Source organism: Scyliorhinus torazame, chromosome 12 (assembly GCF_047496885.1).
Source record: "Scyliorhinus torazame isolate Kashiwa2021f chromosome 12, sScyTor2.1, whole genome shotgun sequence".
In the NCBI taxonomy this organism is placed as follows: domain Eukaryota; kingdom Metazoa; phylum Chordata; class Chondrichthyes; order Carcharhiniformes; family Scyliorhinidae; genus Scyliorhinus; species Scyliorhinus torazame.
In genome coordinates, this window is record NC_092718.1 from 52,975,887 (window position 1) to 53,002,416 (window position 26,530).

At 45.7% G+C, this 26,530-nt stretch overlaps 1 protein-coding gene across 3 annotated transcripts in view; it reads left to right on the forward strand.

Annotated features, from left to right (window-relative positions):
• fkbp16 (FKBP prolyl isomerase 16) overlaps positions 1–26,530 on the forward strand; it is a 295,397-nt gene that overhangs the window by 215,097 nt on the left and 53,770 nt on the right. For all 3 annotated transcript variants that reach the window (XM_072468704.1, XM_072468702.1, XM_072468703.1), the window contains exon 4: positions 22,853–23,070. In XM_072468704.1, coding sequence (XP_072324805.1) covers positions 22,853–23,070 — 218 coding nt within the window. The remainder of the gene's footprint in view (positions 1–22,852; positions 23,071–26,530) is intronic.

Here is a 26,530-nt window from a genome sequence, read left to right on the forward strand (position 1 = left end):
ATCCTGCCCTTCCCTCAACCAGGTCTCTGTAATGGCAACAACATCATAGTTCCAAGTACTAATCCAAGCTCTAAGTTCATCTGCCTTACCCGTAATACTTCTTGCATTAAAACATATGCACTTCAGGCCACCAGACCCGCTTTGTTCAGCAACTTCTCCCTGTCTGCTCTGCCTCAGAGCCCCACTGTCCCTATTCCCTTGTTCTCCCTCAATGCTCTCACCTTCTGACCTATTTCTCCCGTGCCCACCCCCCTGCCATACTAGTTTAAACCCTCCCGTGTGACACTAGCAAACCTCGCGTCCAGGATATTTATGCCTCTCCAGTTTAGATGCAACCCGTCCTTCTTATATAGGTCACACCTGCCCCGAATGAGCTCCCAGTGGTCCAGATAACGGAAACCCTCCCTCCTACACCAGCTGTTTAGCCACGTGTTTAGCTGCTCTATCTTCCTATTTCTAGCCTCACTGGCACGTGGCACAGGGAGTAATCCCGAGATTACAACCCTAGAGGTCCTGTCTTTTAACTTTCTGCCTAGCTCCCTGAACTCCTGCTGCAGGACCTCATGCCCCTTCCTGCCTATGTCGTTCGTACCAATATGTACAACGACCTCTGCCTGTTTGCCCTCCCTCTTCAGGATGCCCTCTACCCGTTCGGAGACATCCTGGACCCTGGCACCAGGGAGGCAACATACCATCCTGGAGTCGCTTTCACGTCCACAGAAGCGCCTATCTGGGCCCCTGACTATAGAGTCCCCTATTACTATTGCTCTTCTGCGCTTTGACCCTCCCTTCTGAACATCAGAGCCAGCCACGGTGCCACTGCTCTGGCTGCTGCTGTTTTCCCCTGATAGGCTATCCCCCCCGACAGTATCCAAAGGGGTATACCTGTTTGAGAGGGGGACAACCACAGGGGATTCCTGCACTGACTGCCTGCCCTTTCTGGTGGTCACCCATTTCTCTGCCTGCACCTTGGGTGTGACCACATTTATATAGCTGCGATCTATGACGCTTTCCGCCACCTGCATGCTCCTAAGTGCATCCAATTGCTGCCCCAACCGAACCATGCGGTCTGTGAGGAGCTCCAGTTGGGTGCATTTCCTGCAGATGAAGCCAACCGGGATGCTGGAAGCCTCCCGGACCTGCCACATCTCACAGTCAGAGCACTGCACCCCTCTAACTGACATTGCGTCAATTAATTAAAATTAAAAGTTTTTTTTAAATGTTTATATTATCTTTTTAAAAAAATGTTTTTAAGTTACTGTTAACTATCTGTTTCCTAGCACTAGATTTCTAATATAAATGCGAAAGCTAAATATAGTACTCTCCGATCTCTGGCTTAGATACCCCTCTAAATTATAATTAAGTAATTATGTTTAATTAGTTACCAATGCTTAATTTTTTTAATTTAGTGTAGATTCCCAACCAGCCACTCAGGTCACAGCTTTTCTGTTTCCCCCCGACACACACAATTTGAAACAGGTATAAAAGTAAAAATGAGTAAAAATCACTTACTTACCTTCTTACCGTCTGAGTGTCTTAGATGTTCTCAGGTTCTCTCCCTGACAGAGACTGCTCCTCCTCCTCCGAACCTTGAAAACATGCAAAATTAAACTACCTTGTGGCAAATCCAACTGCAGCGAGTGAAATCTAACGAACATCTTCAATAGCCTACTTGCAAATGCTCAGTTTGGGTTCCAAAATGGCCTATTAGCTTCTGACCTCATTGCAGCCTTGGTTCAAACATGGACAAAAGAGCTGAACTGATGGGGTGAGGTGAGAGTGTCTGCCCTTGACATTATGGCAGCATTGAACCAAATGTGGTATCAAGGAACCCTAACAAAACTGGAATCAATAGGAATCAGGGGTAAATTTCCAGTGGTTGGTGTTGAACTAGTCTACTATCTCAGTCCTGTAACATTATTGCAAGAATTCCCCAGGGTAGTGTTCTAAACCCAACTGTTTCGTCAATGACTTTCCCACCATCATAAGGTCAGAATGTTCAACACCATTGATGAATCCTCAAATATTGAAACTCCCAATGACACATCCCATCACTTTGCTGATGATTGAGAGAGAGTAAACTGATGGGATGGTAATTGGTTGGATTGGATTTGTCCTGCTTTTTGTGGGAATTTTCCAGTTGCTGGACACATTAGTGGCTGGGAACGGGTCAAAAGATTCACCATCATACAGCGTAAATGCAAGCGTGGTGTCATGGAGCTGTTGAACCATTGTGATGAATTTCTCAGAGCAACCACATTTCTCCATGACCTTCCAAAGGCCCTCATGTCTGACTGTGTTAAAGGTTTTTGTCAAGTCATTACATGTAATGTAAAGTGGTTCAGAAGGTTTCTGGTGAAGACTTCTCCGCTGACAGAGAGGAGCGAGATTCTCCCACGATTGTTACAAGACCGGCGAGCTTCTTTCTGTTTGCACAGGTGTACAACGGAGGTAGCTTTGTTTGTTGTTCCCACAAAGACTGAAAGAGTTCAGTGGACTTCCAGACCAGGTATTGAACTCCAGTCTTGGGCTGAGGTAGCACCAGCTCATGGAGCTTCACTTACACTTGTCATTTCCAACAAACTTGAGGGAAATGGTCATTGAGGGAGTGGTTGATGACAACCTGTGGCAGTCCATTGATTGCTTCCTCATTGATGGATGGAGACCACTTGAAGATATGGTGCTCTCCCCATCTTATTAGAATTTGAGCTTTCTCCATGGGAAGTATTGATCTATTGGTCCTTAAACCTAGTTCATTGACCAAGGTCTTGGCCACCTGCCCCATATCTTAATTTGAGGCGAGGCACAATTTTGTCAAATAACCTCCTGTGAAGCACTTTTGGACATTTTACTCTATTAAAGGTGCTGTATAAATGCAGGTTGTTGTTGTAGTAATACCCTACATTGTCATCTGTTCAGACAAATTTACCTCACTGAAGTGTTTTAATTATTACAGAACAAAGGTCCATGGTTTCTTAGTTACCACCGCTGTGGTGCGTAATATGCCTGCATGCATAACCTAATTGTGCCAGGACATGAAAGGCCTTTTTTATCTCCAAAGTTATCTTGCCAAGATGATTGCCCTCAATAGGTAGGCTTACATAATTTCTTGTTTCAGGCAATAAGTGCCTGCATTTCAAATATCTAACAATACCAATAGTTAGTGATACCTTCTAACCTGAATTTTTTAGGCAATTATAAGTATTAATTTATGTTTGTTTTTAGCCAACCGGTATCACATTCTATCTTTATTTTGACTTACGGCAAGGTTTGGGCATCACTTACTTTAATCCATAAAAGGAAGGCATGTAGTGTAATGAAAACAGTTGTTACTTATTAGGATAAATTTTATTGTATGTATAAATAATCTATAATAGAATCACTACGAGGCCATTTGAATGAAATTAAAATCGCTTATTGTCACAAGTAGGCTTTAATGAAGTTACTGTGAAAAGCCCCTAGTCGCCACATTCTGGTGCCTGTTTGGGGAGGCTGGTACGGGACTGGAACCGTACTGCTGGCCTGCCTTGGTCTGCTTTCTAAGCCAGTGATTTAGCCCAGTGTGCTAAACCAGCCCATGAAGTCTGCACCAACCCTTCGAATGACTACTCTACCCAGGTCCATGCTCCCCATCCCTGTAACCCCATAACCTGACCTGCACATCCCTGGAGACTAAGGGGCAATTTATCATGGCCAATCCACCTAAACTGCACATCTTTGGACTGTGGGAGGAAACCCACGCCCCATCTTGATTTGACTGGAAAAAGGTTTGGGCAAGATTTTCCGGCACCCCAGCGGGAGAGGTGCTTGCCATTGGTTGGTGGCGTTTTGTGTTCTTCGCCGGGGATCCCACTGTGGCGGGGCCAAAAGATCATCGCAGCGGGAAGGGCCAGAAAGCCCAGCCCAATGTCTGAAAAAGCTCTGAAGTGTCATACAGACTAGAAACGTTAACTCTGTTTCTCTCTTCGCAGGTACAGCCAGACCTGCTGCGTTTTTCCAGCATTTTCTGTTTTCATGATATATTAAAGGTAATATCACTTGACTGGTGATTAGGAGGCCCAGGCCTGGGAACGTGTGTTCCGTTCCCGCTTCGTCAATGGGCAAAATTTGAATTCAATTTTTTTCCCCTTTTTAAAAATAAATTTGAGTACCTAATTCATTTTTTTTCCAATTAAAGGGCAATTTAGCGTGGCCAGTCCACCTACCCTGCAAATCCTTTTTGGGTTGTGGGGGGGGAAACCCACGCAAACACGGGGAGAATGTGCAAAGCTCACATGTACAGTGACCCAGAGCCGGGATCGAACCTGGAACCTTGGCGCCGTGAGGTAGCAGTGATAACCACTGTGCCGCCCGGAAATTTGAATTCAATTAATAAAATCTGGAATTTAAAGCTAGTCTCAGTAATGGTGAGCAAAACGATCATTGATTGTCGTAAAAACCCATCTGTTGACAAATGTGAGATTTTGGTAGGAATAACAGCAAAAGGGATTATTATTTAAATGATAAAGTATTAAAACATGCTGCTGTGCAGAGCAACCTGGGTGTGCTAGTGCATGAGTCGCAAAAAGTTGGTTTACAGGTGCAACAGGTAATTAAGAATGGAATTTTGCCCTTCATTGCTAGAGGGATGGTGTTTAAGACTAGGGAGGTTATGCTGCAACTGTATAAGGTGTTAGTGAGGCCACATCTGGAGTATTGTGTTCAGTTTTGGTCTCCTTACCTGAAAAAGGATGTTCTGGCACTGAGGGTGTGCAGAGGAGATTCACTAGGTTAATCCCAGAGCTGAGTGGGTTGGATTACGAGGAGAGGTTAAGTAGACTGGGACTGTACTCGTTGGAATTTAACAGGATGCGGGGGGTTCAGCTTAAAACTGAATAGTTAGCATGCCACTAGAGTCGTTTTACATAAGTTACTTTATTAAGGATTGAGATGAATTATAGGACTGCGTAATCATTATTAACCATTAAACATGTATATTTAGGACATAGCAGTAATAAGTAATCAAATGTGATTTAGGATAGCTAACTTGTCTGGAAGGACATCACTTCTGATATCTTGGGCGGGATTCTCCCCTACCCGGCAGGGTGGGGGTTCCGGCGTAATGGAGTGGCGGGAACCACTCCGGCGTCGGGCCGCCCCAAAGGTGCGGAAGTCTCCGCACCTTTAGGGGCCAAGCCCTCACCTTGAGGGGCTAGGCCCGCGCCGCAGTGGTTTCCGCTCCACCGGCTGGCGGGAAAGGCCTTTGGCGCCACGCCAGCCGGGGCCGAAAGGTCTTCGCCGGGCGACACGGGTCGACACATGCGCGGGAGCGTCAGCGGCTGCTGACGTCATCCCCGCGCATGCGCAGGGGAGGGGGTTTCTTCCACCTCTGCCATAGTGAAGACCATGGAGAAGGCGGAAGAAAAAGAGTGCCCCAACGGCACAGGTCAGCCCGCCGATCGGTGGGCCCTGATCGCGGGCCAGGCTACCGTGGGGGCACCCCCCAGGGCCAGATTGCCCTGCGTCCCCCCAGGACCCCGGAGCCTGCCCGCGCCGCCTTGTCCCGCCATTCAAAAGGTGGTTTAATCCACGCTGGCAGGACAGGCATTCCAGCAGCGGGACTTCGGCCCACCGCGGGCCGGAGAATCGGCGGGGGTGGGCCCGCCGACCGGAGCAGTGCGATTCTCGCCCCCTCCGACCTGCGCGGCGCGATTCCCGCCCCCGACGAATCTCTGGTGGCGGAGACTTCGGGACACGGCGGGGGCGGGATTCACGCCAGCCCCCGGCGATTCTCCGACCCGGCGTGGGGTCGGAGAATCCCGCCACTTGTCTTTGTGAAACAATGCAGGAAGCTGGTTTTGCTGTCCTGCTTTTCACAGACAATGAATGCACAGCAAATTTACTAGTAAGCATAGGTGTCAGGATGAAGATCAATCATGCGCTGCTTGCAATTCTATTGGATAAGTTTAAACATAGCAGCCTCAGGGATTGGATTGCGTCCAATTGGGGTGGGCTATTGATTTTTGAAAATTGTATAAGCACTGTGTTCTGGTCTCTGTTCAGCAGAACAGATCTTGGCAGATATCCAGGTCTGTTCTCCGTGTACACGTAACAAGCTTGATTAAATAGCCATCTTGTCCAGGTTGTCGATGTGATTGTTTTCCTCTCTGTACTGAGTTGAGCCACAGGGAATAACCCCACGTGGAAGCTGACTCAGTACACAGGTCTTGAAACCGCACCTACAGGGGTATCTTATAGAAACATGTAAAATTATGAAGGGAATATATAGGACAGGATAGAAAGCAGAACTAGGCATAGCCTCAAAATAAGGGCAATCAGATTTAGGACTGAGTTTAGGAGGAACTTCTTCACCCAAAGGGTTGTGAATCTATGGAATTCCCTGCCCAGTGAAGCAGTTGAGGCTCCTTCATTAAATGTTTTCAAGATAAAGGTAGATAGGTTTTTGAAGAATAAAGGAATAAAGGGTTATGGTGTTCGGGCGGGAAAGTGGAGCTGAGTCCACAAAAGATCAGCCATGATCTCATTGAATGGCGGAGTAGGCTCAAAGGGCCGATGGCCTACTCCTGTTTCTAGTTTTTATGTAAGCTAGAAAAAGCAGGAAAGTAAGTCCTCAAGAATCCATGATAGGGCAGGAACGAGTAAGGGACTGGACAGCAGAGTGAGGTAGACAGCAGTCACAGTAGGCGAGGGGAAGAGGCCATAGGACAGGAGGGCAGACGCCAAGGGCAGAAGGGAGGCAATGATGAGCCGGGAGTGATGGCAGCCTTAGAGTCAGGAATTGGATTGGATTTGGATTGGATTTGTTTATTGTCACGTGTACAGAGGTACAGTGAAAAGTATTGTTCTGTGTACAGGTCAGACAGATCATTCCGTACATGAAAAGAAAACACATAGGGCAAACATAAAATACACAGTGTAAATACATAGACACAGTCATCAGGTGAAGCATAGTACTGCTCAGTAGAGAAGCTGTGTGAAGAGATCAGATCAGTCCATAAGAGGGTTGTTTAGGAGTCTGGTAACAGCAGGGAAGAAGCTGTTTTTGAATCAAGTGTGTGTTCGCAGACTTTTGTATCTGCTGCCCGATGGAAGAATTGGAAGAGTGAATAAGCCGGAGAGGGAGGTGTGTGTGTGAGTGCGAAAGAGAGACACATGGAGGTGAGTGTGAGCGCGTATGCGTAAAAGAGCGAGCTGAACAGAGGTGAGACTGTGAGTATGTATTTTGTGGGTGTTTCTGTGGAGAGACAAAGGTGAGAGTATGTTTTGAGTGTGTGTGAATGAGTGTGTGAGAGAGAGAGAGTGAGGTCAGAGTGTGCATGTGTGTATGTGTAAGAGAGAGAGATGAGTGCACATGAGTAAATGTGACTGAGTGTCTGAAGGTATCTGTGCAAAAGAGAGAGAGGTGAGAGTGAGTCTATAGGCATGGTGGTACTGCACGCAGTTGCCCCCTGGGTGCCTCCCTCAATGCCTCCCCCCTACCCTCCAATGGAAGCCCACTCCTGTGGAGGGTCCCCCACCACCACGCCGAGCACAGAGGCAGCAAGCCCAGTGCCAACATGCTCTTTGCCTGTGAGCGAAGATGGCTACTCACCTCCTCAGCTCCTCACAGAAGCCCTTCTGCAGGTTCACATTTTTCAAAAGGAGTACTAATCGGCGCCAGCGTGACAACTTGCTGGGGAGGCCGATGAATGACGGGATGCCGTTGGATATGGGGTGGCTCCCATTAATTGTATAGAAATAGGGCTCAAGTGGTGATAATTGGTTTCTCACCATGCTACGGTGAGACCCCAATCTCGCCTACAGGAGCGGGTTAGTTGCATCGCACACTGTTTTGGGGCCTGGCGTGCTTCTCATTTTCGGCCTTTCTTGCTATTCACCCACCTCGTTTCGCTCAAGCAGGAGCACAACGAGGCTGGGGAATCGTGCCCACTGTTTTATGCCATGATTCCTGCACCCATACATTCCAGCTCATGACAATAGTGCCGCCTCCAGGCTCAGGGAACGTCAATTGAATTTTCTGCAATTCTGCTAGCTCACATTTTGTGTAAAATTAAGGCTGGAATGTATGTACAGCAGGAAAGAAAGTCATTTCTCTGGGGTCTAATTGTAATTGTTTGCGAATTTATCCTCTCTCAGACCCACTCTGTATTTTCCATTTCACTGAATGAATTTTAATGCGTTCAGTGGCACCCAAATGAATCACATTAAAAGTGGAAAAGCTTATAGAATTTTACTTTCTTAAACACACTGTACATAAATGATAGATGGCTGAAAACATTTATTTGGAAGGAACATGCAATGTTAATTTGTCATTTTCCTGGGTGCCTGATTTCTTACAAGTGTTTTATTTAATTCATACAAATGTGCCCCATCACTCACCTGAACATAGGCACAAAGCTCATGGCAGGTTCCTCCTGCCGCAACATCTACATGATAATGAAGTCTGAAGCCCAAAGGCCTTTGCCTCTCACATTTCTCAATTTGAGTGTGGGTGATGTGTCCAAAAATGGACGCCGCTGAATTTCCATGCCTAGGTCTTTGCAATGTTAGGAGCGGTATCTCAAAATGAATGGCTACGTTGATCGGTGTGGTAGTCACCACTGTTGTATTATATAGTATATATGGGTATTACGGTAAGGCCCCTGTACTACAGGTATGGGGGTAGATCCCTGCCTGCTGGCTCCGCCCAGTAGGCGGAGTATAAATGTGTGTGCTCTCCGAACAGCAGCCATTTCGTCAGCTGCTGCAGGAGGCCACACATCTCTGTGTAATAAAGCCTCGATTACATTCTACTCTCGTCTCATCGTAATTGATAGTGCATCAATCGGCAATGTATTAGGAGCAACCTTCCCCATTTAATATCAGCAAATGCTTTTCTTTATGGGAGTTTCAGGTGACTGTGCTGGAATAATGTTTATCATTTTCCTAATAATGTGCACTGAAAAAACTTTATCAGATTGAGAATAGTCACCAGTCAGTCTGATAATTGTCAGTCTTGATAATTGTCCCCACTGGCAATTATATTGATCCTGTTGTGGTTGCTGACAGTCTAGTGCACTGAAAAAATGTACTCACTAAAGAGAGGTGGAAGCAGATAGCAAGATAGCGTGATTTGGTTTTCTGTTAAGCACACAGCTGTCCTGGACAATTTTGATTGTTCAATTGTGTTAGAGTATGTGTGGTTCAGATCTTAGGATGGTTGCCGTAGTGCTCACAAAGACCATGGGCTGGATTCTCCGCCCCTCCACACCACATTTCTGTTTCAGCACGCCGGCGGGATGTTCCGTTACGCTGGCTAGTCAAAAGGGTTCCCATTGTGGGCAGCCCCACGCTGTTGGGAAACCCCCGGGCTGCCGGCAAAACGGAGCATCCCGACAGCGGAGAATCCATCCCCACAACTAGCTTTTATATTAAACAAACTCTCACGAGTTGAATACTCGCCTTTTAGAGATTTTCTCCCTCCCAGCAATTTGTGCTTGTTGTTGTCATTTGGCAATCTCTAAAGTATCAGGTGATGTGAACAAACCAAATATGTGTCCGTAGTTTCCTCTTAAACAACAGCATTACCGGTGAAATTTGCATGGTCGCATGTACCCAATATTCCGATAAAGTATTTGAAATTTGTTTAGTCTTCTTGATAATGTTCCCGAGTCCTTTGATGCTTTGTGAGAATGCTTTACTGATCGTTGGTTCTTTGTGTCGATGATATGAGCAAGGTAATTTATGGATGACACAAATGTCCTTCTTATCTCTGAGGTTGTGGCTCTATAACAGCTTCAGCATAGCTTCCAAAGTCTCCAAGTGTTCCTGTTCACTCGAACTGAGCATGCTATCTAAATAACATTGCAGTCCAGCCTGAAGCCGGAAGCTCATGTGGATAAGCTTGAGGTGGCCAAAAGTCTGGTGGAGAGAGAAAAAGAGAAAGGACGGCATGGTGGCAGAGTTCAATTCCCGCCTTGCGTCACTGCCTGGGTACAGTTTGCACGTTCTCCCCATGCCTGTTTGGGTTTCCTCCTGGTGCTCCGGTTTCCTCCCACAGTCCAAAGATGTGCAGGTTAGGTGGATTGATCATGATAAATTGCCCCTTAGTGTCCAAAGATGTGAAAATTAGGTGGGATTACAGGGATAGAGCAGGGGAGTGGGCCTAGGTAGGTGTTCTTTCAGAGGGTCAGGGCAGACTTGATGGGCTGAATGGCCTCCTTCTGCACTGTAGGGATTCTATGATTTTATGATGCAACCCACTTATAATTTGATCCACGGATCTTTGGAAAAGAGCAGACCCAGATGTTATTTCAAATGGAAGTCTTCTGTAACAAAACAAACCTTTGTGTGTTACTATGGTGAGTAGTGGCAGTGATTCAGTAGCCACATTCATCTGCAGATATGCCCGTAAAAGATAAATTTTGCTGAATTCCTGATCTCCAGAAAGTCCAGTAAACAAGTCTTCAATCAGCGGCAGTCGATAATGATCTACGCACAAAACTGGGTTCATAGTAGTTTTAAAATCTCCACAAATTCTCACTGAACCATCCCATTTTAATGCAGGAATGATTGGTGATGCCCAATCACTTGTGGCAACAGGTTCAATGACTCCTGACCTCACTAATCTTTCTAGTTCCTCTTTAGCTTTAGACTTGATGGCATATGGTACGGATTTAGGTTTGAAACATTTGGGAGTGCTATCTGGCTTGACTTTTAGGTGCAGTTCAACTCCAGTCATAGAGCCCAGTGAATCTTCTCATACTTCTTCAGAAGTTGTTGTAAGTTGCTCTTTGAATCCGCTAATTAATTGACTGTTTACCAGTTAAGCCTTGTCTTAGCCAACCATGCTCTGCCAAATAGAGCAGGGAAGTTTCCACAGACAACGTGAAGAGGCACCTTTGCCATCTGCCTATTTGCTTTTGCTTTCACCATAATTCATCCTTTAAACGGTATGACCTCTTCAATGTACATCCTTAGAATCACGTTTGACAGTTTTAAAGTTTTCGATGATAAACTGTCTCGGGTATTAGCGATACTGTTGCACCATATTACACTTCCATTTTAACTTCATGACCTTCAAAATTTGGATATGCCCAAAATTGTTGATCGCCTGCATTGACAATACACCAAGCACAAGCTCTTGCTGCTGTTCGGTTTCACTGTCTTTTGAGTGATCATGAACTTCATCCACTAATTTGCAGACACAACTCAATTGTTTACTTTTATTGTTCTTCCGACACTTTCTTGGTGTAGAAGATGTTTTCTGAGCCCAACACGCCTTGGCAATGTGGCCCTTCTTGCCACAGTTGACACAACGGTGACATGGTTGCATCTTTGTGGCCTTGACCTTGAGATATCCATTTTGTGGTTCTTTGCTCCAGCCCTTATCTGCAAAGACACTTCCTCCCTTCTGACTATGTTGGAAAGTATGGCACTAACAATCCCTTGGACAAGCAACTGGGAATTCGTTACCCTTTTATGCCTGAGTATTTAAAATTTTCTGCAGAGTAGTGGCCTGTGCAGAGTTGGCAACCTTCAAAATTCTCGTTCCCTGCAGCCTGTGTCACTTTGCCACATGCGTGGTCCCTGCAGCCCAGACTCCACTTACTTCAATGCAAGCAAGACTTCCCTGACTGTCAGTCTTCTTACTCACAGTTGCTGTTAAAAACTTTGTTAAACCTTCACATCGGTGACAGTGCTTCACCTGACATCTGTGCATGTGTGAGTCTGGTCCCGAGTATCCTTCATTCCTCCGATGCCGTCCCACAATTAGTTGATGAAAATCTTCTTTCCGGCAATTTTCTTCCGTAATCCTCGTCGCCAGTTTTCTCTCCTGTTATATTTCTTTGTTGCCGCAAACAGGAAAGGTTTGGAGGTGCCCACAATCTGGATTCTTGTAAAACACGATGAGAGGTTCATTAAGTGTGTTGCCCATCCGATCAAGATGGTGATTTGCCCAAAACCATTGCAAACACTCAGCTGATGTCACTACACATTAAGCCATGCATAACGAGGAGGAATGTATTCCCAAAGACAAAACAACTTGAAAAAAGCGGGTTTGGATTTGTCTGAAAACTGCTGAACAAAAAGACAAACTAAAATTCATATAGGGCTGTTCACCACCTCAGGAAAGCCCAAAGAATATTTAAAGAGGTTGGTTCAAGTTTCATAATGCATTTCGTGATATGGAAAATACAGCGTAGGTCTCAAGGAGTATTAACTTAAAAATCGTTCAAAGGATCATAATTAGGCCTCAGAGAATCAATTTTCTTTCCTCATAGATGTAAATTCCAGCCTTAACTTTATACCAGAATTGAACAAGCGGAACTACAGAAACATTGATTGTACTGAACCTGGAGGCCAAACCATTGTAACTAATTGCAATGTATTTGAGCGCAGGAATTAATAGGTGGCCTGACAGAGTGACCTCTGGACAGCCAATGAAATATATCTGAAGTTCTGCAGAAGTGTCATACTGACTTGAAACGTTAACTCTGTTTCTCTCCACAGATGCTGCCAGACCTGCTGAGTTTATCCAGCATTTTCTGTTTCTACTTCAAAGACATTTTGATTGCTGTCGCTGTTGTAATTAAGGACAGTTCAGCAACCTCCCATGAAGCAAAGGACAGATTATCTGTTATAATGCTGTTGTTTGAGGGATAAATATTTGCCAGAACAGCATGGGGAATTTCACTGCTCTTCATCAAATGATTCCATGAGTTCATCTGAGAGTGTGCACATGGCCTCTGTTTAATGTCTCATTTGAAAGACAAGTGGCTGGATTCTCCGTTCCTGAGACGAAGTGTTGACACAGGGGCAGGATTCGTGGACTTCCATGACAGCAAAACTGCTGCCACACCTGGACTGATTCAGCGAAACTGGAGGGGCTAGCACCAACGCCACGTGGAACACCATCGATTCCAATGAGAAACAGTGAGGGATTCACCGGATTCGCGATTAACACTCAGGAGGCTGACAAGCTGCAGGCGCATATACGCACTTCACTCCCTAAACACACTCATCCCAGCCAACGAGATGGCACTGGTTGCGCTGGAGTGCACCCATCCCGCTCATGGGTCATCTGGGGCCAGAGGGAACCTGGGGGGGGGGACCCATACGACTTGTGGCCCTAAGTTACCTTGCAGGCCGTGGCAATGGTGCTCCATGCCTGTCCACCCCGACCCCACAGCCCACCTCCTGGCTACCTCCTGCTACTCCTGCCGGCCCTTGCAGAAGCCCCCCCCCCCCCCCCGCCCACCGGCCAGCAGCACGATTGTCAGCAAACTAAGGTGCTGTTGGATACTTTCCCTACCTCCTCTCTCTCTCTCAGCGGCTATGGCACTTGCTTCATGATTTTTAAAAGCACAAGTGAACCTTGCCGTCGGGAATTCACCACAGTGGAGGCAGAGAATCACGGGGGCCCTAGAGAATACTGGGTAGGGCCCACTACTGATATACCAATGGCATTTACTGTACTTGCATTGTGGAATGCATTGACGCCGCTGTCGAGGCACCGGAGAATTGCGATTTGGCACGAAACGGGCACCTGCCACGATTTCAGCATCAAAACGATTCTCCGCCCAATCGCGTTTCCCGATTCCGGTGACAGCCGAAGGAGAATCCCGCCTAACAGCTCTGGCTGACCGTTTTGTTGCGACCCATGGTGTGTATTGCTTGTACACCATGAAGCAGTCTTGTTGAAGTTACAAATAAGTCGTTATTAACATCACTGAACGTTGTACATATTTACAGGAGAATGTAAAGACATGGAGAGGATCCAAACTAGGTCCTTACATGGTGCTACCGATCTTTAGACTGGCGCTCTAAGTCATGTGCCTTCTTACATCGCCGTGTGAGTGGTTGTACTCAATCCCATGTTAACCCTTTAGGCACCAGATCCTTCTACTACACCGACAATGCAGCACTCATTCAGTTCTGTGCAGGAGTAAGCCTGGTTTATTGCGCTTCAGGCATACCAGTGGCCAGGATTTTACCTTGGGTGGTGAAGTTTCCTTTGATTTATTCAGGTTATAGTGCAGTCTAATCCCGATTGAAGCTATTCGCACAAAATAAACCTATCGTGCACTAAGGTGAATTGAGAGAAGTAAGGTGAATTGAGAGAGGTCAAGTGACTTCTGTTAGAAACATTGTGGGAACTGGACAGCTGAAATATGGAATGATGAGGTAAATCGAATGAAGGGACTGAGATTGTAATGTGTGCCGCAGATAAAACGACATTTAAAGGGGGAGACAGTGGCGGGGTGGTAATGTCACTGGGCGCGTAATGCAGAAGCACAGGCTTTTGCGAGTAGAGTTCAAATTCCACCATGACAGCTGTTAATTGAAAAAATCGAGAAAAGAAAGCTATCATTGATTGTCATAAATGTCCACCTGGTTCATTAATGTCTGTCAGGGAAGGATATCTGCCGCCCTTACCTGGTCTGGCCTACATGTGACTCCAGATCCACAGCAATGTGGTTGACTTGTGTCTGCCCTCTGACATGGCCTAGCAAGCCACCCAATTCAAGGGCAATTAAGGGAGAATAGAAATGCTGGACTTTCCAGTGATACCCATATCCCTGAAAGAATTTTTAAAAAATCTTGGGAGATGTATTCCCAGATGAACAGAATGGTGCAATTAGACTTGTATCAGAGGAATCATCAACTACCGCATAGCGTTACATGATGGTGCTCCTTTAAGAGAGTGAATACTCTATTAACACTGGTGGGGGCTAAACTGAATAACAGGGTTCAAATGTAATTCTCCGTCTCACATCCCACTTTCCTCCACCCCATACTCTCTCTTGATTTATAAGCTGCCAATGGTAAGCATGCAACTCCTTCTCCGCTCCCCCACCATCTCCGCACCACAATCTCACCGTTGTGCCTTTTTCCTTTCAGAGGCCCAAGAGGTGCAAACCGGCCAGGCAGTGGAAGCTAGAAAGGAGGGAGTCATAGTGAAGGCACAACACCATAATTCGGCTTCACACCCACAACCAGCAACTCAACTACCAGCTCTGAGCATATTTTAACGGTTAGATTAGAGGCGGGATCTGCATGTGATGAGATTCAGGGCATGAATGGGCTGCAGCTAGGGCAAGGGACAAGGATGGCGGAGGTGCCAACGTGCCAGCAGGTGTGGTTGCACACGGGATCCACTGCAGAGAAATCAGATGAGGACATCAGCAGGCCAGCCTACAGAAGAAAGGTTATGAATATTATCGCGGACAGGAAGGCGGTCATTTAAACTGTCCTGATTTCCCCACTTTCTACCCATCCATAAACAGAAAGGTGTATTGTTATTCTGACTTCCCCTTTTATAAATGGTGGCACATTCTCCACAACCCTTAAATTTGGAATGCCCCGATCCTCCATTAATCACTTGCACATCAAACTTGAGGTGAGATGAAGTAAAAAGGGTTGGGTTATTTTTACGCGCACATGTGCATGTGCACACACACACCATCCACTCATTTTACACTCACACAATAAATGGGCACTGCGGAAGAAAGAAGAGGGTTCAGGCATGACCACAGTGAAATAAAGGTTGGGATTTCACATGCGCCCAGAGTCCAGAATCAGAAGTCAAATGGAATGTTCCTTCTGGAGGGAGGTTAACTGATTGTAGAGTGATCCACTTTTCCAGAGTGAGGTATCCATGACAGGAGAAAGGCAGGTAGAGTGAATTAGTCCAGAGGAATCTGCCATGATTTGCCACAAATGTGCTCATCGCGGACACTACGTTGGAGCTCTCAAACACATGGGCCGGGAATTCTCCGGGCCCGTGCCGGGTCGGAAAATCGGCTGGGGGTGGGGGCGCGAGAATCCCACCACACCGCTCCGACGCCAGGCCGCCGATTCCCCGGCGACTGGAGAATCGGTGGCATTCACGCCCACGCGATCGCCGCGGCGCTTGTTGGAGGCCGTTGAAAGCAGCCCCCGCAGCAATTTTCCGCGCTCGACGGGCCGAGTGCCCGCCGAATTCCGCCGAGTCCTGCTGATGTGATTCACATATGGTCCCACCCAGCTGGACCTCAGCGTTTTGGCTGCGTGGGCCATCCTGATTGGGGGGGGCAGGGGAATCCGACTCCGGGGAGGGACTACCGATCGGCGGGCATGCTCATTATGGGGGGGGGGCCTATGTTCCTCTGCGCCGGGCCCCTGTAGGACTCCGCTATGTTGCGCGGGGGCTGGCGCGGAGACAGCAACCACGCACATGCACCGGCGCAGGTCCGTGCATGCGCATGCTGGCCATCTCCATGCCGACCCGCGCCGAACGTCACGCACCGCAGCTGTGTTGGGCCAGCTTTCGGTGCCGGAGCAGTGCATAGCACTCCGGCACAGTTCTAGCACCCGAAGAACAGGAGAATTACTGGGCCTGGAAGCCCGTTGATGCCGGCGTCGCTCATGCAGGTTTTGATGCCGGCATCAATAGGCCGCGGTATCGGAGAATCCTGGTCATGATTTCTCGCTCTTTGACAACTGAATCCATGGGAAGTTGACATATCATAATCCATCAGGACAATTTACTGGTGATACCAACAAAGGCTCAACAAAGAGACAAATTCAAGTTTCTGCTGTTATGGGCGAGGTGTTTTCAGAACCCCAAAATGTATCATGGAGTTCAACCAACCTCTCCCTTTAATGGATTGTTGCTTTTGAAGCACACGGCTTGTTCCCCAGGTGTGATATGACAATTATGGACACGTGGTTTTTAAAACAAAACAATGTTTATTCCATGAACTCAAATTAACCTATTAAATAAACATTGGATCTCTTAACACCCCTTACTTCAAAGATAACCCCGAAAATAATACAACACCCAGAATCCCTCAACATGTTCCTTCAAACATCCAAAAGGCTTCAAACCTTCAAAACAGTAACACACCAGGTCACAGAATATATATGATGTGTTGGGTGTTCTGGATAACATACAGGTCACCAACACTTGAAATAGTGCAACACTATTTTATTGAATCATTAACTGTTTAAACATACTCAGACTGTGGGTTAACACGATACTAGCTTTAACTAAAGACCTTTGCCTTGTCCTAACCAGTCGATGCACTCAGCACATGGTGAATGTCTGTGTTGCAGGCTGTGAGCTCTGTCCTCTTAGCTAGCTGCAACTCGAATGACCGGGAACTCTGATGCCCTCTGTCTTTATAGTGCGTGTGCTCTCACTGGTGATTGGCTGCGGTGTTGTGTGTGTTGATTGGTCCCACTGTGTGTCCATCAGTGTGTGTCTGCATCATGATATACTGGTGTATATTATGACAATATATATTTTCTGTTTGATGGCAGAGATATATCAGCTTGGTTGACTTAAGCTCCAGCACCTTGCTTTTCTTCCTGCAGCTCTCTGGAAACACACAGACACACACAAGCTGCTTTTTCAAACTGAAACCAAAAGCAGAAGTGAGCTCAACTTCTCCCCCTGTGACATCACTTCAATAATATGATCAACTCCATTCCTTGAAGGTACATTGCTTAAACATCCATTTCTTAAAGGTACTCTCACATGACACTGCCCTCTTTCATGGATTGTGATGTGTTGGCAGGGCCTGTATGTTTTTCCCAATACTAATGCTCTTGAATTGAGTGGCTTGCAAGGCCATTTCAGAGACCAGTTAAGACTCATCCACATTTCTGTGGGTCTGGAATTCACATGTAGGCCAGACCAGGTAAGGATGGCAGATTTCCTTCCCTTAGGGCATTAGTGAACCAGATGAGTTTTTACAACAATCAATCCCGGTCAACATTACTGAGAATGGGTTTCAATTCCAGATTTTTAAAATTAATTAATCAAATTTAAAATTTCACCACCTGCCATGGTGTCATTTGAACCTGTGTCTGCAGGTCATTAGCCTGGGCCACTGTATTACCAGTCCAGTGATATTACCATTTTTCCACCATCTCCACAGTACCAATGTCTACCGTGGCACTGATTATAAACGTCTCTAAGTTTAATCCATTTTCGGTACTGAGTTAACTATGTTGAGGCGCTCAGTGTTCCTAAGGTTAGGAAGAGAATAAATGACGTGCTCGATTTACTGGTTACCATTCAGTGACCACCACCCTCCTTTACAAAAGCCTGTCTGTGTGGTCAGCTTTTACAAAAGCAAAATCCTGCAGACGCTGGAAATCTGAAATAAAAACAGAAAATGCTGGGGATACTCAGCTTCTGTGGAGAGAAAAATACAAGTAACGTTTCCGAACTGGGAAAAGTTAGAAATGAAAAGAGAGGGGGGGAGCAAGAATAACAAAAGGGAAAGTCTATGATAGGATGGAGGACCAGAGTATAAATTACAAAAGGGTTCATGGTACATGGCCAAACGGAGTGGTAATGGAACAAGTAAAGAAACAAGAGATGTGAAAACAAGAGATGCGTGAATATTGTTGCTTTCCGAAGGCAAAGAACAGGGAATAAGAGAGAAATGAGAGAGAAAAAAAATAACAAACCAGCAAAGAAACATGAAATAAAATTGAGCCAGAGGCAATGATCCAAAATTGTTGAATTCAATGTTCAGTCCCGAGAGCTATAAAGTGTTGAGTCGGAAGATGAGGTGCTGTTCCTTGAGATGATGTTGTACTTGGCTGTGATGCCCCAATGACTGTCAACGCTCCCTGTCCAACGTGGCAGATGGGAATGGTTGCTTTTGGCGATGCAGCAGAGGTCTGCTGATTCCCTGGAAGGAAAGCCAGTGTATGCCATGTCATGCTGGAATGGAATATTATCCCTGCCCAGTGAATGGAGCAACAATACTTTTCTCCAGCCTTTTTGGCAGCCTTCCCAGTGTGGATTATGTTGCGTACTCTCACATAGCCTTGCAAAAGATAATGAAACATCAACAACAAATACCTGGTGCAAAAACCCTCAACTCAGTCTTTGGTAAAATAAGCTCCTCACAAAGTAGTTTGTGAGGAAGTAAGTGATCAGGACACAGACTATTAACTTACAATGAACTTTTTACGACCTATGCCATAGTTATCAGCAGACACACACACACACACATATGCTTCCTTTCATACATTGCTGAATTAGTTCCTTGTTTATGCAAACTCTTTGAAGTTGGAGTCATATTTGCATTTGAGTCACGGATGACCAGACTAAAGTTGCCATTGAAATATTAGGGATCCTTGGAAAGCCTTTTCAGAGCGAGAGATAGTCAATGTGTTTTATTAAAATTATGTGACTTTGGACAAGATCTCTTGGTAACTATGAATCAAGGGTTTGGGGGAAATCGAATCTGAATGTTGATCTTTCACTTGAATCTTATAGTTACTGTATTTTGCGTCAGGCCCAATGCATTGCAGTGTGGCCAGGTTAATGATACATGTCAGAACTTGGGTGATCCACAACTCATTTTTTTCCTTTATCATCACCCTGTCAAAATCTTGGAGCATCCAGAAACGTGATTGACTCTTAACTGCTTTCAAGGGCTGTTAGGGATGGACATGAAATGCTGGCCTTGTCAGCGATGGCCATCCTACGTAGGCACCTGTAGAGATTCAAGGAGCAGGTTCACCATCACCTTCCCAGGAGCAACAAGAGATGGTCAATGAATGCCAGGCTTGACAGAGATGGCCTCATGAAAAAGGTGGGCTTTCATTCAAAAAAGGTTCATGCTGGGCTGTCCGTAGGGGAATGACAATGCGAAAGGTAAAACAACCATTGGGGTTGATAACTAAAAATGGAGACAAATCAGTCGAAAGATAGCAAAAGGTTCCAGGAAAGCAGATACGTTTCAAAAACAAAAACACAGCAGGAACTAAAGTGAAACAGTTCCATGGAAGGAAATGAAAGAAAAGCTAGGGGAAACGGGAAGACATCGCTCATAACCATACTTGGGCTCCGTGTGTGATATAAGACAAGAAAATAAGAGAAGTTAGGTGCAAATTTTCAATTCACCACTCTTCACTCAAAGGAATTCTCCAACCCAAAGGGCTGTGGAGCTCCATCTTTGAATACATTTAAGGCTCAGATAGAATTTTGATCTCTCCGGGAATCAAGGGACATGGGGAAGGCTGGGAAACTGGAGTTGAATCCAAAGGTCATATATGATATTGAATAGAAGAACAGACTCAACGGGCTGTATGGTCCACTCCTGCTCCTTTTTCTTCTGTTTTTATGTGTAAAACAGCCATTCTAGAGGCCGCTGATTTTTATTTCCTTTATTGAAAATCTACTGAGTACAAAGGGCTTGAGTCTATCTCCACACACACAATAACTCTAATTTGCATATATATATATATATTCTACTCTGGTATTTATTCAATATCACATTCAGTAGAGGATGTGTACAAATAAATACATTCTTAGCATAAAGTTGATTTGTTATTTCTTATCTACAAGTGCTTCTCAGAACAGATACAAAACATTAAGATCCGCAGCACTACACTATTTTGCGGTTATCATCTACTCTGGGGCTAAGTTTCAGTAGTCATTAGGGGATTTAGATGTTATTCCTTTCCCTTGTTGTGTGCCAGAGGTGAAAATTGTTATACTTACTTACCGGCAGAGTTTAGTGACCATTGTCTGTTCTAAAATACTACAATCAGCAAGTCCATCTACCTCATGAACACTCTTGAGGGTTCTGCACAAAATGCATATAAGACAGTCGGGCACTGGCCCTTTCACCCCAAGACCAGCAGCCCAGGCTGATGGTGTGAAAGTTTCTATCTCCCTGCTGATGGTAAGGGCTGTGTATGAAGTAATCTCAGGCTGTCTCAGCCCCATACTCAAAAGGACATGAGTGGAAGACGAAGGTGCATTGAATTGATGTCAATTGGCACTGAATTAGCAACCCCCATCAGAGGAACTATCGGGTTGGATGGTGTCAGGCTCATTCAGTTGGAACTACAATTTCCTTCAGGCAAGTTAAACTGACCAGCAGGAGCTTTACAGTTACTAGTGGTGTACCACAAGGATCTGTTTTGGGGCCACTGCTGTTTGTCATTTTTATAAATGACCTGGAGGAGGGCATAGAAGGATGGGTGAGTAAATTTGCAGATGACACTAAAGTCGGTGGAGTTGTGGACAGTGCGGAAGGATGTTGCAAGTTACAGAGGGACATAGATAAGCTGTAGAGCTGGGCTGAGAGGTGGTAAATGGAGTTTAATGCAGAAAAGTGTGAGGTGATTCATTTTGGAAGGAGTAACAGGAATACAGAGTACTGGGCTAATGGTAAGATTCTTGGTAGTGTAGATGAGCAGAAAGATCTTGTTGTCGATGTACATACATCCCTGAAAGTTGCCACCCAGGTTGATAGGGTTGTAAAGAAGGTGTACGGTGTGTTAGCTTTTATTGGTAGAGGGATTGAGTTTTGGAGCCATGAGGTCATGTTGCAGCTGTACAAAACTCTGTTGCGGCCGCATTTGGAGTATTGCGTGCAATTCTGGTCACCGCATTATAGGAAGGCTGTGGAAGCATTGGAAAGGGTGCAGAGGAGATTTACCAGGATGTTGCCTGGTATGGAGGGAAGATCTTATGAGGAAAGGCTGAGGGACTTAAGGCTGTTTTCGTTAGAGAGAAGGAGGTTAAGAGGTGACTTAATTGAGACATACAAGATGATCAGAGGATTAGATAGGGTGGACAATGGGAGCCTTTTTCCTCAGATGGTGATGTCTAGCACGAGGGGACATAGCTTTAAATTGAGAGGAGATAGATATAGGACAGATGTCAGAGGTAGGTTCTTTACTCAGAGAATAGTAAGGGCGTGGAATGCCCTGCCTGCAACAGCAGTGGACTCGCCAACATTGAGGGCATTTAAATGGTCATTGGATAAACATATGGATGATAAGGGAATAGTGTAGATGGGCTTTAGATTGGGTTCACAGATCGGCGCAACATCGAGGGCCGAAGGGCCTGTACTGCGCTGTAATGTTTTATGTTCTATGTTTACTTTGTGATAACATTGCATGCCTGTCGTAGAGTGAACTGTTCCATTTTTCACAAACAAGCCTCAGATTATCAAATGTAAAATTCTCTGAAGTGAAAATAATGGGATCAAAATTCACTGTGGCCTGTTTTTGAAATAGACCCCATGGCCCAACCCAGGAGGCCTAGGGCTGGTTGGAAATCAGGCCTCAGTCCTCGTTAATGGTAATTGGTTGAACACCCGGCATCTGTCGGGCCTCCGCTGGCAGCTTGTCCATTTTAAAAACTGAATATCAGATCACCTGTTTCACCAGCTATAGTCTAAGATACATCCTGGAAGCTACAATGGAGGAAGGCGGCAAACCCTTTGGGAGTCTAGGGAGCATTTTTGCTTCACCTGGCATTACAGTATCAATAAATAAAACTTACCCACCACTAAAGAATCGCGAGCAGAACTGGTCAAATGCCTACAACATTCATCATGCCTATTCAGTTTTAACAAGGGATTATGTGGGCGCTAGGTCACCTATTTATATATGTAATCGGCCTACAGCCTCTGTTAGGCAGACATATAGTCACCGTTAAAATTGCCCAACTCCACATTGCATTAGATGTTTTGCAGTGTACTTAGCGTGTAGGACATTAGTACCCGAAATTGCCCTTATTGCACTTGTTTTATGCTTGTAGACAGGGACAGCAAAGCCTAATTTCTACCCTCTGGGATTATGGGGATGGGTTGGAGTAGGTACGGTGCTCTTTCGGAGGGTCAGTGTAGACTCGGTGGGCCAAATGGCCTCCTTCTGCACCATAGGGATTCTATGGATTCTATTCTATGGATTCATGGGGCCAATCTTGGCCCAATAATAAAATCTTATTTCTGTTGTACAAAATTGAGAAAGTTGGCCAAACAGCTCTTCTTAAAAATCCCCTTTACCACACAATACAGTACTGATGAATGAAGATTGATTTTTTTTTTCTGTTCCATTTCAGAGCACCGGATGTTCCAGCAGATGTGACACTGATATACGAGGTCCAGCTTCTCAATGTCAGAAACGCTCCTGACCCAAAAAGGCTGTCGGTTTCAGACTGTATTCGGATCTGCAAACAGAAACGGGAACGCGGAAATTACCACTTCCAGAGAGAAGACTACCAGAGTGCTGTGAAATCATACAACCTGGCACTGGACATCCTGAATATTTCCTCTGAACGTAAGATACAAGTCAATAGTTATAGTGCCCTATTCACCAGGCCGCTGACTAATGTTGTTGCAGGAAAATCTATTGGGTTATTGCATATGAGGTGGCACAATGGTTAGCACTGCTGCTTCAGAGTACCAGGGACCCGGGTTTAATTCTGACCTCGGGTCACTGTCTGTGTGGAGTTTGCACTTTCTCCCCGTGTCTGCGTGGGTTTCCTCTGGGTGCTCCGGTTTCCTCCCACAGTCCAGCGATGTGCAGGTTAGGTAGACTGGCCATGCTAAAAGTATCCCTAAGTGTCCCAAATTTAGACGGGGCTATGGGATAGGGTGGGAGATTGGGCCTAAGTGGGGGCTCTTTCGGAGAGTCAGTGCAGACTCGATGGGTTGATCGGCCTCCTTCTGCACCGTAGTGATTCTATGATCCTATGAATTGCGTTGTTTCATTATCTTTGGAAGAAGGGCAGAGGGGATATATCCGCTGCCCTGGCCAATATTTGTCTTTCAATCAACATCACATAAACAGGTTTTCCAGTCATCATCACATTCCTGTTTGTGGGATCTTACTGTGCTCAAATTGGTTGCCATGTTTCCTACATTATAACAGTGACTAGACTTCAAAAGTGCATGATTGGTTGTAAAGTGCTTTTTTATGGGATGTGGATGTCGCTGGCTAGAACAGCATTTATTACCAATTGGCATGGTCTAAGTTTGTAGAAGACTCTACAGTAATGCAAGCTCTATCCTTTAAATCAATGGAATTCTCTGGCTAGGTTGATGGTGTGGGCTAGACCGCTGACAATAGTTTGAGTTTTTCTTATTACGGGCACCGTGCCTCATAAAGGATATGGAGATGGTGCAGTGCATGAAGACCAATTAGGAGCAGGAATGGGCCGCTAACCCACCACGAGCCTCCTCTGCCATTCAATAAGATCCTGGCTGATCTGATTATAACCTCAGCTCCACATTCCTGCCCACCACCGATAACCTTTCACCCCCTTGTTGACCAAGAATCTGTCTAGCTCTGCCTTAAAAATATTCAAAGACTCTGCTTTCACCGCCTTTTCAGGAACAGAGCGCCAGAGACTCAGGACGCTCTGAGAGAAAACATTTTTCCTCAGCTCCATTTTAGATTTGTAATCCCTTATTTTTAAACAGTGACTCCTAATTCTAGATTCTCCCACAATAAGAAACATCCTCTCCACATCCACCTTATCAATACCACTCAGATCTTAAAGGTTTCAGTCAAGCCGCATCTTCACCAGATTCACCAGAATGATACTGGGGCTAAAAGGTTTAAATTATGAGGAACAATTGAATATGGAAGATTAAGGTTTGATCTAATTCTGGTGTCTCGGGTGATTAAAGTGTTGATCATGTAGATAGAGGAAAAGTTTCTCTTCTGGTAGGAGAGGTTTTATCTTTATCTATGGAATGTGGACCTCGCTGGCTACGTCAGCATTTATTGCCCATTCCTAATTGTCCTTGAGAAGGTGGTGGTAAGCAGCTTACATGAATCTCTGCAGCCCATGTCGTGAAGGTACAGCCACAGCGCTGTTAGGGAGGGGTTCCAGGCTTTGACCCAGCGACAGTGAAGGACCGGCAATATATTTCCAAGTCAGGATGGTGTGCGAAATAGAGGGGAACTTGCAGGTGGTGGTCTTCCCATTCTTTTCTGGCCTTGTTCTTCTAGGTTGTAAAGAGCACATTATTTGATAGTGTTGTCAAAAGAGCCTTGGCAGTTTCTGCAACACATCTGGTCGATGGTACACACTGCTGGTACTGTGCTTTTGTGGTGGAAGGAGTGAATGTTTAAGGTGGTAGGTGGGGTGCCAAGCAAATGTGATGCTTTGTCCTGGATAGTGTGAAGCTTTTTGAATGCTTTTTGGAGCTGCACTGATCCAGACAAAATGAAGAATACTCCATCACACTCCAGACTTGTGCCTTGTAGATGGTGGACAGAATCACAAGGTGAGTTAATCACTGTAGACTTCCCAGCCACTGACCAACTCTTGAAGCCACAGTATTTATACAGCATGTCCACATGAGTTTCTAGTCAATGGTAACACCAAGAATGTTGATAGCGGGAGGATTTCGCAATGGTAATGTCATTGAATGTCAATGGAGATGGTTGCATCTCTCTTGTTGGAGATGGTCATACCCAGGTGACCTGCCTGTCCCATCAGTCCAAGCCAAAACCAGCACCAGTGCCACACTTACCAAGATAAGTGAAGAGAGGGACAGGGCACCCAACGGGACCACGGAAACCAATGTCGCACAAAGAATACTCAAGGCCACCCTCGTCCCCAGCCCCCAACCATGGAACCATCTTCACTGCTACAAAAATGGAGCAGTCCCTCTATTAGTTCCAATAGTAATGAAGACAGCTGAAGAGAGAGCCTGTACTACGAAAAAAGACAAACTCAACCCGAAGGAAGAGTCAAATAGAAACCAGTCCTTCCCAGGATAACAAGAATTTTGCATTGTCCCATAAAGGATAAAAGCACGGATTCTCAAAACCAAAACCAAAAGAAAAAAGAAAGGCCCAGAATTGATCGGCTTTAACTGGGAGGTCTATCCACAATCACAACAAAGGCAAACTAATCCTACCAACGCCAACCTTCCAGCCTTTTCTCCCTGCTCTGCTCATCTTCTTTCTAAATGAGATGGGGTGGGGGGAAGACAACAAGGAAGACTCCCCCCCCTATTCCACCACAAGGATTATCAGACATTCTAAGGCCTAATTACATTCAGGATTTAAACTGTGCACAAATCTTGCATTCAACATTCGACTCAACATGACATGAACTTGCTAAATCAGGATACCAATAGTACAGGTGATTGGACCCATATTACATATTTCCCTGTCAGAAAAAGACAACATCAAGCAGACAACAACATGATCAACAGGGAGCAAGGTCCAGGATAGGGACTGAGAAGCAGATCAATCCTCAGGATAAAGAATTCTTCACGGATGCACGAAGAAAGCCAAGGCCAAAGATAAAACAGGATCAATGAGTACTCTTCAGGATCCCTCAAGGATTCCAACGATCGAAGCACGGGTCACCATCACTTCCACCCTGCCATCTCACTAGTGCCCAGGCGGTCTACAGCCTAGACCTCAGCGTGGGTGGCAACGGAATCTCGACAGTGCAGTGGTGGGCCAGTGACCTTTCTACTGCAAGAATCTCTTTGTGCATGTAGAATCCTCTAAAGCAGCACGCATTGATGAAGCAGGTAGAAAATAAAGGTTAGGGTTTATTTACGATATGCAAGATCTCTACTCCCTGAAGGGTCTCCCTCCCTGGCCTGCACCCAGGTTTTCATACTGTGATCGAACCGCCTGTTAAGGGGTAGCCCCACCCCCTCATTGCCGTGAGAGCTCGTATTCAATGGAGGTCATGGGGAATCTGATAGTCCTGATGCAGCGACCTCCAAGAGGTTTATAATAGTGCGCCTCTATCGCCTGCATA